The sequence below is a fragment of the Cryptomeria japonica genome, chromosome 7 (assembly GCF_030272615.1).
Source record: "Cryptomeria japonica chromosome 7, Sugi_1.0, whole genome shotgun sequence".
NCBI classification, from domain to species: domain Eukaryota; kingdom Viridiplantae; phylum Streptophyta; class Pinopsida; order Cupressales; family Cupressaceae; genus Cryptomeria; species Cryptomeria japonica.
This window is the reverse complement of record NC_081411.1, coordinates 279,850,749-279,863,793: the sequence shown is the minus strand read 5'-3', so window position 1 is coordinate 279,863,793 and position 13,045 is coordinate 279,850,749. Positions and strand designations below refer to the sequence as shown.

The window sequence follows — 13,045 nt, the reverse complement described above, 5'->3', positions numbered from 1 at the left end:
AAATCATAAATGTTCTAAAATTGTTAAGGGGTCTGGTTCTACTTCCAAATTTAATGTTCAATATAATTAAATGACATATGAAAATTTTATTTCAATTTCTTCATTTACTTTTTTAATATTATTATTTAGACTTCTTTATAGTTATTTATTATTTGAATCATTACTTAATGACAACTTTCAATAACAATGCTCGTTTGCTTCTATTGTTGCTTTCTTCAAATGTATTGTAAACCTCAACGTCTAATGTTATGGCACGTCCTAGTCAGCTGCTCCATATACCATTTACTTCATTCCACAAGCATCTAGATACATAAATTGTGCTGGTGCATTTTGCTTGTCTACAATATTAAGTTTCTACCTCTACAGACTTCGATAATGTTTTTATTGAATAACCTTTAACAAAAAGACCAACCAAATAGACAATTATTTACCTTGTATACTTCTGCCAGTAGTTTAATGAAATGGCTGTTAGTTGAGATGAAGTCTTTTATCCCGACATTTTCTTGGCTTACCCATGTATCTCTAATTTACTTTATATCTCTTTGTCCACGAGATAAGGCTTTGAAATCAATCCAATCATTTCAACTTTATCGCTATGTTACATGGATTGGTTCACAGCAGCTAGATTATTTTATTAAGTACATTGTGTTTAAATAATATTCTATTTAAATTTGGTGAGAAAAGTTAAACATGGTAATGTCATTTAGATAGGAACAATAAATGTGGCTGTATATTTGCAAAACCATCATATTACATCCCTAAAGTAGGAAGCTTCTGAAAATGCTTCATGCTTCTTCATAGTGACCTATCTCTGAACCATTTTGTCATCAAGATAGTCACTCCTTGTATATATAGTTGGCACTTCCATGTTCAAATCTTGTATTTTTTGTATCCAAATTCAACTGAAGTCATGCCTTCTTCCCAGTCACCAAAACGCTTTCCACCAAAAACCAGACGCTTGATGCCAACATAACTGCAGCAGCACAGAAAATAAAATGTTAATAGAACTCACCAAAATAATGTTCTCAACTAAATCCTCATCTTCTAAGAGATTATGACAGTTAATACTATAAACTCTGCAAACAAAGGGAAATACAGAACTTGCTGAAATCCCTCTTAACTCAACAGCAGAATTGTACACATAAAATCTAAGTAGCAACAAAATAAGAGCAAGACTGAGTCCTCAAATTGGCCTCGAAAAATCCTGTCCCAACTACTAAACTAAACAACAATAAATGTGAAAAAAAATAAAGATCTTTTGACCACCTATTAAGGTGAACAACAATAAATGTTAAAAAAATAAAGATCTCTTGAAGTATACTTCAAGAAAAGTAGCTAGTTCTCTCTCATTTTTTTTCATAGGGTAAATCACATACAAATAAAACAGATTGCTATGAGACTGAGGTTCACATAGCTGAATACAGAAGTTATAGATTTATATTTTTCGCAGTTTAAAGGCATTTTCCTTTCCCAGCAGCCATGATGGTTTCATAAGGTGTGTGCAGAATCTGTTATACTTTTCTTTGAATGTTTTAAGCTAGCATCGATGTTGGGTTTTATCATATGTTTTCGGTATTTAATTTCTGTTTTGCAGATCAAGAGTGATAATATTAGTAACGATGAGGATTTCGATTCAAAAGACTGCTGTGATGAAATAGAATTTGCATATCCAAATTTGGTCTCTAGTAAAGAAGATGACTTCTCTGAAGAAGAATTCACTCTCCTACTTTTAGTTAGAAGAGGAGCTCCACTTTACAAGCAGCTGGCCATGTGTACAGAAGTCAATGGAGTCATCTAGTTCACATGAATCACGTTATTCTTCTCATACCATCCATTCATCTCCTTACCCGATATTCTGCAATTTTTATATTGCATTTCTTGCAGTAAAGAATGAATGTCTATTACAATTTCTAATAATCTGTAGCCTTTCTTTCAGCAACCATTCAATACTGGCATGGCTCAAGTGCCACCCATATTTCCGTCTGCTTGTTTGACAGTGTTAACAGTTTAAATGTTAAAGTGCTTTTAGTAGTTTTGGTATGTAAATGTATTAATAATCAGTTTTTTTGGTAAGGATGTTGAAGCAATGGATCCAATCAGTTATTAGTTTTTTCACTTAATTATAATATTTTTGAAATTTCACCCATCTGTAAAGAAGACCACAGAGATTGCACTTTTTTAATCATTTTTTAGTTTGCATTTAATAATAATGTTGAAATAATTATTTATTGAAGGGGCAAAAATATGAACCACTTAGTAACCTAAATGGTTCTTCCCACGTATTAAGCTGAACAACAACGAATGTGACAAAAAAAAATATTAAAGGTAATTTGAGGTCATCTTGAAATTACTGTACTGTAATCTACAACATAATGACACGAGTCAATTGTAGTAAAGTTTATTTTACATTCATAAGAATTGACTTTCAAGACATTACATGGTTGAAAATCTATATGTTTGTAAAGTTCTCTACTAATGAAATTTTATAGTTTATAAATTTATTTTTATTTGAATTTTCTAAATTTGATTTATAATTTTATAATTTCATTTTTTTCATTTAATTAAATATTTTAAGGGTTTATTATTGTATTATTTATACTAAACAATTATTTCTAAACATGTAAGAGTTTATTATTGTATTATTTATTACTAAACAATTCTTTCTAAACATGTACTTAGGTTTTATAATTTAATAAATCAAGACTTATTCAAAATTGGAAGTATTTGGGTGGGACACTTATTTTTCATACAAAGAGCCAATGTCTTTAGGTTAACCATTTAATAACAATTACATTGGATAAAAGTTAGCTTTCAATCAAAGATATCTCTCGACATACTTTACATATATTTCTTTACAAAAATAACATGTAATAACATGTGTGTGTTAACAAAAATGCATACCTTTTATTTACACATCAAAATATTAATATTTTCATACACACACAAAAATAATTACTTACTTCTCTAAAATTCTATTTTCAGAATTCTGTGGTTTATTTTGAAAAGGAAAAGAATAACAATCCTAAGCAAGTTACACTGATTTTAAAGTGGAAAACAAAACTAAAAATATAGAAAAATAAACACAAATAAAATTAAGAAGTAATTTACAGATGGATATAGAAATATTATTTTTTATTTAATACAAAACAAACAAGATAAACTTTACGTGTCTATTTATCTAATAAATAAAATAAAATAATTTTTAAATAAATAAAATAGCTTCAAACTGATATCTCTGCATTTTTAAATATATGTATTAAAGATATCTATACTAATTGTAGCAATATTGTAGGTCTTGAATAATAGATGTATCTATGTAATTGTTGATTAAAGGTTTGCGAAAGATTTTGTAAAGAACCCCACGATAGAATTTATGATAGGAAATTTCTGTAGTGTAACAACCTTACTGCATAAGGCTATTTGGGATTTTTTTTAATGTACAAGAATATATAAAAAATAGATAATGTGATAAATGTTCAATAAAGATAATAAAACAATACATTCATGAAAAAGTATTCACAAATAAGGGTCAAGTATTCTGAACACTTCTCAAGTTTTAATATGATTGTTGATCTTATATTTTAACTTGTGAAATTGAAATGTATACTAACATAAAACTTAAATCTAGCATATTTAAAAAAAAAATCTACATTTGTTCCACAATACAAAGACAAAAGCAAAATTCTCTCTCACACTTGTTCCACTTCAATCCACAGAGAAGGGTGAAATGCTATTGCTGTCATAAATTTGGACATAAGAAATCATTTTGGAAAAGGCTCCTACAATAAAAAGCCATGTGATAGGATAATGTGTCAGTTGTTGAGGGAAAGCATGTTTCAAAAGAAGAATATGCATTCATGGAATCCTCCTAAGATAGTTTTGAAAGGACTGCTGTCCCAAATTTATTGTTGATTCTAATAACATGGATTCTATTTCACTAGGCAATGGAAGATCACATGCAATCAAGGGGATGGATGATGTTTGGATTGCACTAAGTGATGTTGTCAAATTCATAGTTCCTCGCATAGGCATGTTTATAAAATGAACAAAGATATATTGTCCATCAATCGACTTATGAACAATCCTAACATACAATGAATTTCAATGAGAAGAAATGCATTGTTTCATAATTGAAAAACAATAGACAGTGGTTACCGTAGGCATTGAGAAAAGCAATTTATATAAACTCGTTGATCCTACCACAGTTGCATGTGTTAGCTATAGAAGAGAATAACAATATTCATCCAAACTTCCCTGACCCTTCAACCCAGCAAACTACAAATGATGGAAGCTATTTCATTGAATTCCACACAGCTAGATTGCAACATTAATCAATTAAGAAAAAAAGAAACATGGATAATAAATAATGGCAACTTAAACTGCTTAATTATTAAAAACAGCATTACAACAGTTCATTGCTCTGCAAATCCAAAATTAAACTGAGTCTGAAAACCCTTACTGAGACTATATAGATTCTCAGATGTGAAATATTTTACTCTGTTCTCAATTACCTAGCTGAGTGAAGACAAGGGTTGTTGAGTGTGCTTGCCTTGGTTGGAGATCAAACTAGAGTGGGCAATGCCTGACCTAGGGTTTGAGGCATTGCAGCCCTCGAAACCCCAATAACCTAGCAGAAGATGTATATTCAATCAAGGAACTCCAGATTTGCAGCTTGTGCACTGATGTAGTTGATTGCTGGTGATTGAAATGACTCCTGGCTGCCCTGTTATTCTCCCCTTCTGTACTGGCACTGTAACTTTGATTAGTTCTTTATGCTAGATCTGCAGCAAACACTGGAATGTTGTCCCAAAACTGGAAGAATGATGACGCTGCTTCAATAAAGTGATGGCACACCATATGGTGATGGATAAGGCCTGAAAATTCACTCTCCAACTTAATTTAGACCTAGCAATTGGATCTGCCGCTGGGAAGTTCACTTGCCCAGATCTGTGGAGGTTTTGGACAGCAATTAAATCTTGGATGCTTGCTTTTGTTTTTAGGGTTTGACTTGCCAAACTGATCTGATTTTCTAAATAACCTCGCCTCACGTCAGCTATAGTTTAGTTTGGTGGCTTTAGATGCTGAAAAGTCCCGTGGTCAGCCCCAGGATGCTCTGTACAAAGGGTTCCATCCATAGTTTCAGAACTCGTCGGGACTCGGAGTGACCCTAGTTGAGTCTCGGGGACTCGGGACTCTCCAGGAACTCGCTCTAGGCAATACTCACTAGAAACTAATAGCTGAGTCTCGGGGACTCGGGACTCTCCAGGAACTCGTCTAGGCAATACTCACTAGAAACTAAGTTTTTGCCAAGTTTTGTTGAGTCCCGATTCGGGTCAGCCTTGCCGAGTCCGCACCGAGTCCGAGTCTCGTTTCTATGGTTTCATCCCTGCTTGGAGCATTCAGAATTCTTGGCATAACCAAAATAACTCTTCCCCCTTGAATGACCAAAATACTTTTATTTATACCTGATTCCCCTAACCAAGCAGGTCGGTCTTCCACAAAAACAAATTTTAGTTGGTCATTGTTGTAACCTATTTCACACATCACCCCATTGCAAATGGGGACTCCCTGTTTTTTTCTTTTTAGGGTTCTGCTTTGGCATCGCAACTGCTAATCACCAATCTTTTTGCAAATTAAGAGTTAGAGTTTTGAGGTCATCTTGAGCCAAATTGAGAAATCATGCCCGGAATCACTTGCGAGTGTTGTCAAAGTGTTCAGAAGGTCTAAAGGATGAAAATGGCAATTGCTTTGGGTCATTTTTGACAACCTAGTTTTTTTAGAAATTTTTGTTTTTTCTGCTTTTTTGAAACTGGCATCTGGGTTTTGTTCTTTGAGCTATTTTATTACTACCCATTTTGTCGGAATTTGAAAATCTCGCCTCTAAATATAAAAAGAAGGGCTTCGAAAAAATTTCTTTTTTCTAAGATTAGGATTTTGTTCTTTAGATCATTCTAATCCTGCCCATGTCTGCAGATTCCAAAAAATTTTCTTCAAGTGTAAAAAACAAGGGTTTGAATTTTTTTGCTTTTTTCTGATATTAGGGTTTTGATCCCCATGCCAAATTATACCTATCCATGTTCTAAGATTTTGAAAATTATGTCTTCAATGGTAAAAGGCAGAATGCAAACCCTAATTAGGGTTTTGTTCCACAAGATCAGCTATAAAATCAGTACCCATGTTCTCAAATTTCAAAAATGAGGTTTCTAAGTGCAAAAAGCAGGTTAGAAACCCTAATTAGGGTTTATGTTTAGATGAACCAACAAGGTATTAGCATTGCATGAACACTGTTGACCAAGTCAAAGGCAGGCAAGTGAAATGGCACATTGAAAATTTCGCCCAAGTTGAAGAAATAAAAATGCCAGACAAGTTCAGCAAGGTTCAAGGGTAGAATGGCAGACGATCAGTTAAAGTGTGGAAGAAGTTTGAGCAAGGATCAATTAAAAAATTATCCAAGAAAAATAGTCCAACAAGTGTTAAACTCCTACCAAGGGTTAACTAACTCATGGCAAGGGTTACTTAACTCCTGCCTAAGGTTAAGCTTATTCATGCACCAAAAATGCCTGACAATTTTCAAAGTGCACCTCATCTCCAAGCTAGAAATTCTTTCCAAGTCCACTTTAAAAACATGGCACAAGGAATAAAAAAAAAGGTTCACTCAAAATTGACATGTCCAAGAATTTTCAAAGTTCCCATTGTCCATCATGCCTTCAAAGTATGCCTAGGCAAGAAAAAAACATGGCACAAGCAAGCTATTCTTTCCAAGTGCACTTTAAAAACATGGCATAAGGAAGATGTGCAAAATTCACCAAAGCTTGAGAAAGAATGTAGGGCCCACTTAGGCGAAATTGAAGATGGCATAGAATATAAATGATATAAATTTCCTAGTTGGCAATAAAAGATGACTTGGCAATAAAAGATGACATGGCATTCCAAGAGAATTAAAGATGGCAAGTATGATGACTTGGCATTTAAAAAATTGAAGTAAAAAAAAAAACTAAAATTAAAAAAAATTAATAAATTAAAAAATTGTGACATGCCTTCCTCAAATTCGAATTTCTAGAAGGAGATTTAAAACAAATAAAACTTTCTAAAACATGATGGAAGCTTCTAAGGATAAAATTCCAACTTCTTAGAGGGAGGATAAAACAATAAAACTTTCTAATTTTTGAGATCTTCCAAGCTTCCTTCTAGAAGAAGGCAAGGAGTTTAAATTTCCTAAAGATAGAATAAAACAATAAAGCTTCTAGAAGCAACTCAAGAAGCTATAAAGACAAGGTTTTACCATCACTTCTCTTTGCCAAATTCAAGAAAATTGCTAAGAGTGATCAGAGTAAGCAGCTCAAAAACTTAAAAGATTATCAGATTCATGCCAAAATCTGATCATATTATCAGATTAGTCTTGTAGAGATAAAGTAAATTCAAGGGTTTGAAGAAAAAAATTCAAATTCTTCAGAGGAAGCAGCTCCAAAGATCGATTAAGTTATCAAATTTGCAGCAAAGTTAGCAAAATTTGACTTTGGATAATAGTTTGAAGGTATAGATTCAAGGGTTTGAAGGAAATAAGTTTGATATCCTCTTCAAATTCGCCATTGATAACAGTTTGAAGGTGAAAATTCTACCTTTAACATCTCCAGAAGAAGGAATAAAGAAGATTCAAGAAAGAAGTTCGAACTCTTCTTGAAAACCACTCCAAAGTCTGATTAGATTTTAGGAGGATTGGCTGTCATAACCCCTCCTTGGACATTGGATTAAATAAATACGATAATTAAAACATTTATTAATTAACATTTAATAATATTGGAAAATCGTCTCATTTATGAGACTTCACGATTTTCCTCTAATATATGATTATTAATGTTTATTATTTGTTATGATTATTATTTATTATTATTGTTTTATTTTAATGTAACATTCATATTTCAATTATTAATATTATATTAACTATTAAAGAAGTTTTACCATAAAATACTATTAAAACATAAAATAGATATATTGAATATATTACACTTACCATATAACGTGTTATTTAATAAATATAAAATATAAACATGAATTGTCAAAATACATTATAAGTATTATTTGGAATAATATCGTATTAATACAATGCCATTAATTGAACCGATATACAATATAAATTATTTATGCTCTCCTTAAACCACACTTAAGAAGAGCGAATATAAAACCTGAATTAAATAATTATTATTAATTTAATATTTATTAATGAAAGATTAATTGAAATTATTAAATAGTTGTTTATTATTAGATATCATTATTTAATTAGTATTTATTAATAATAATATTCTGAAAATATTCAATTAGAGCAAAACAATATTATCATTATAAGCATTACATATTAATAAAAATATTATTATTAAAACAATGTTATAATATTATATTATTAATAATATTATTGTTTACATTTCATAATTCTACTATTGTTCTTAAAATACTCCTGGCATAGTAATTAGTAATAGGCAGCGAACCAATTATATGAGGAGACGATTAAGAAATGGATAATAAGTTTCAAAAGGACTATAACCATTGTAGACTATCCAAAAAGGGGGTGATCTATGTTATTCGTATATGTTAGGGAAATGGCAACCAAACACTATGCGGAGGGATGCATTACGAAACCCATAAGACAAAGATGGTGCAACGTGTATGATAAGGTGGCATTTTGAATCTTTGAAAGGTGGCATACTTGATGATAAGTAAACTTTAATACAACTAATATGATCGGAGGAATCACAATTGAGGATTGCCACTGCAGTTATGAGAACCAGCAATCGTTTATGCTAACATCAGTTGATAATAGCGACTGATCGGAGTAATACTTATCATCTACGGTTCAATTGAGACCACGGAGTATCATTAATAGCCAAAATATCAAGAATATCGGTGATATATATACTACGATACATTAACGATGGCTGCTATAAAATATTAATATCAAGATTGAATTAAGTCTTGCATTATGGGACTTGGTTCGTCCACCCCACATGCATCTCATGGATAGGAAACAATACGAGCAAGAATGAAGACTTAGCCAATCATGGAATTGATCCAGATAATATTGTCGCTAAAGAAGATCTATGAAGATTGATCACATATGCAGACTCAAGAATATCGATTAACGCAAGATTCATGATCATGGTATACGGAGGTTCGATTAGAGTAAAGAGACGAGTTAATAACAATTAGCCTATGTGTTAGCTTGGTAAATACAAACCATAACAAATCAGCGGCAATTAAGAGAATTAAATTATTCACTAAGAAAGAAATTAAGAAATGACAAATAATCATTAGCATAATAAAAGAATGTGATCTACTTATGAGACACATCTCTTTGGCATTCAAGCAAATTAGCAATACAACCCTTCATGCTTATAAGGTATTTATTGGGGGAATTCGTATTATTTCTGGGATGGGGGGGAATGCAGTGGGGGATTGCTCTAAGGAGCATAGCAGACTGCCATTAAGGTATTTCCAGTTGCATAGAAGACAAAGGTATAAACCAGAGAAGGCAACCAGACTTAGTGTAATTTTAGTGTCCTATATGGAACAACAGTCTATCATATTGTGTGAGGAATCATATCCAAATCAGGAGCGACACTTTCAGATCTACAGACATCATTGATTCTATCAGACATAGTATATCTCCCATTGTCAAATCAGAGAAAGTCATCGAGATAAGTTCTATCCTCTGAACTATTCTTAGAATTTTAAGTTAAATATTATAATAAAATGTATTCAGTTTTGATAAACTTATATTTATACATATATTACAACTCTCACTTTAAGTTAGAATTGTTGACTCAGGACTAAATTAAGGTAAGTCCCAAACGGGGACATTACATTGGCCATATAAAGCAGATCTAAGGGTTTGAAGGAGACAATCAAGAGGTTTAACAAATTCACCATTTACAGCAGACTAAAGGTTTGCTAATAATATTCTGATTTCACCATCAATCACCCTTGAATCTACCTTAGGAGAAAGAATCCAAATCTGCACATAAACTCCTCAAAAACCTTTCAAATCTGCAAGATGATACATATCAAAAACTCATCCAAAATCATTCAAGACAGCAAATTGAAAGTAGACTTGCCTAAGGAAGAATAAACTAGAAAGTAATTTGAATTCACATTCTCCAACTGCTGCTATCATGATCAGCAAGGAAAGTTTTAATCATCTCCAAACCCGCCTTGGAAGAGGAAGATTGTTTATATCTGATATACATGTGATAACCTTCCAAGTTTGAAATGAAGCATGAACCAAAATCTGTCCAAAGATGTGGAAAGTCCGCCCTTTCATATCCAAGGAAGAAAGTCATCCAAAATTTGCTGAGGAATAAGACATTTCCAAAGATTTTGTCCAAAGAGATTTTGTCCAATGAAACTAACCACAAAATTTGTCCAATTAAATCAAGAGCAAATAAAAAATTGTCCAAGGATATGTGAACTTCACCCTACCAAGAGGAAAGCCTTCGAGCATGCCAAACAATCCAAAGCATGAAATTCGTCCTTCCAAGAACAACATGGCCTGACAAATCGGAAGACAATTTGTTCGAGCATACTTCCGAACCCTACCAAGATGACATGACAAAGAGCAAGACAAATTGTCTGATTATATTTCCAAAATTTGCCAAAGACAAGAGGACATGTGACTGTCTGAACTTTTCCGATCCATCAAACATGAAGGATGATTGTCCAAGAATATTCCAAGTCTGAGGACAAGCCAATTGGCATGAAGAATGCCAAGACATTAAGACTGACACAAACCTTAATATGTCAGACACATTCAAGTTCCTGGTTTAAGACAGCCTAAGAGGGAGAAAACATAAATTGGCACATTCACAGTCAGGACATAAGACAAGACTGAAAATTGTCCAAGCAAGTTTATCAAACTCAGACACGAACTTGTCCAAGGCATAAATGGAATATGCGAAGATGCCGGATCAGTGACCTCAAAATTTGATCCATTAGACAAGAAGACAATCAAGTTGGCATGCCAAGAGGAAAGACAAATTTTGACAAATTCACATGAAATCAGACCAGCAATCAAGCAAGAAAATAAATTTGACAAGCACATGAAATCAAGGGTCAATCAAACGAACGGGTTGTAAAAGTTTGATACATGAAAAATGGCTAAGTGTGGAATTTTCCACAACCAAAAGAATCAAATTTTGACTAAATGTTGGAGAGGAAACAGGAAGAAAGAAGAACAAAGAGGAAAATAAAGAGGAGATGAATCAAATCCTTCTGAGTCTCCAGGCATCAAGAAAGAAAAGTCTTCAGACTCGGCAAAAGTATGGAAAAAAATTCCAGATTTCTTGAAGGATTTCATTTCTGAAGAGTCAAAGACAAGCTCCCATGTGGAACATAAATTGGCGGCAAGAAGAGTATTCCAGAAAATTTCCATACTTAGGCAAATTTTTCGGCACAAATTGGGCAATTCAAGTCAACATGTCCAGGTTCATTGAACACACTACCTCTTAGCAGAAGAAGGGGGTGCAATCCTAAAAGATAGCATCTTGTGCCACTTGTCTCTCATCCGACGGATATTTGATCTATTTTGGGAAACTTTGATAAGGGTTAGGTTGTTTTAATCTCGACCATTGATTGGAAATCAATCTTGGCCATTGAGTTGTAATTGGGGAGCCTAGAAATTGAGCTCACCCCTCATTTGTAAATTATAGGAGCATGTTGCAAAACATGTTGAGATAAGCAATTGCCAAAATAACAAGTAATACATTGTTCGAATTGATGGTGATTATTTCCCTTATTTTGGAGTCTGCATGCTTCTTATCCCTCATCATATTTTAGATTTTATTTCATGTATGTTAGAAGAATGAAGGATTTGATAGTTTAGATTGGGGAAACTTTTTACTCATACTTTCGTTGGATGGATGATTTTCATTCAATGTGTAAAGTTAGCCTGAGCTTTTGATGTGGATGCTTAACTTCTACTTTAAGTAATATTATTCAATTGTTGGTATTATTCATAAGTGTGAAAATCTTGAACACAACCTTAGAAGATTGCACATGCTTTGCGTAATTGTCCTAAGTGTGGCGAAACAAAGTGTTGTTATTAGTTTCACCCAGTCTTTACCATCTCTTGAATTCTTCAAAATAGATTACAATTTCTAAAACTCATCTCCTTTTCAGTTTTCTTGAAGTCCATGATCCAAAACCCAAAACGATAAATCTCCATTGTGAATTAAGCAAACCAAGTGTAAGTCCACCTTGTATTTCAGAATACATAACCAAGGAAGCTATCCCACACAAAGTCGCCCATTCGTACATATAGACCTTGGAGTTGCCTTGTGGTCTCTCGCAATCATGGCACAAGTAGTGATTTTGTTCAGAAGAGGATAGAGTATCCTTGGATATTTTATTCTAATGTTCAGTATATGATAAAATGTACATAAAATGTACACCAACAGTACCCAAAATTGAGTGTCAAGATCGGCCACAACAAAACCATTATTATTTTTAAATTAATGTTAAATTAATTAATAATATTATTATATTTATTTTATTTGTTGATGTTTAAAAATATTTTTTGGGCTGCATGTCTGCCTCAGGGGTTAGGCACATGACAAAGTTGTTGATACATGATAGCCTCGGTAAGATAAATGATTGAATGAGAGATAAATGAAGTCTCTCATTCAATCATCTATCTCATCGATAGACTATGATAAGACTTCAGTTATCATTCCTTTATTTGATGATTATTCTTCGATTTATATATATATATAACCTTGCATGCAAATTCCGATCAACATCGGGTTCTTAACCAATGCCTAACTACTGATTAATATCGGTTGCTAATCATAAAGCACAGAATACCGATTGGTATCAGTTAAACGCGATTATGGTTGAAGAGGTGCGATCAAGTAATATCTTGATCGGTCATGTCTAAAAGACATGACCGGTCAAGTTATTGCTTGATCCTCCTTATTGGCATATATATATATATATATATATATATATATATATATATATATATATATATATATATATATATATATATATCGATCGGTGA

General features: G+C 32.7%; 1 protein-coding gene across 2 annotated transcripts in view; it reads right to left on the bottom strand.

Moving 5' to 3' along the window:
- Positions 1–373: 373 nt before the first annotated feature.
- The window catches only part of LOC131027081 (uncharacterized), a 156,913-nt gene continuing 144,241 nt past the window's right edge, over positions 374–13,045 (bottom strand). For both annotated transcript variants that reach the window (XM_057957054.2, XM_057957053.2), the window contains exon 8: positions 374–973. Coding sequence is in view for 1 of the 2 variants with exons in the window: in XM_057957053.2 (XP_057813036.1) it covers positions 871–973 (103 nt within the window). In the remaining variant the exon portion in view is untranslated. The remainder of the gene's footprint in view (positions 974–13,045) is intronic.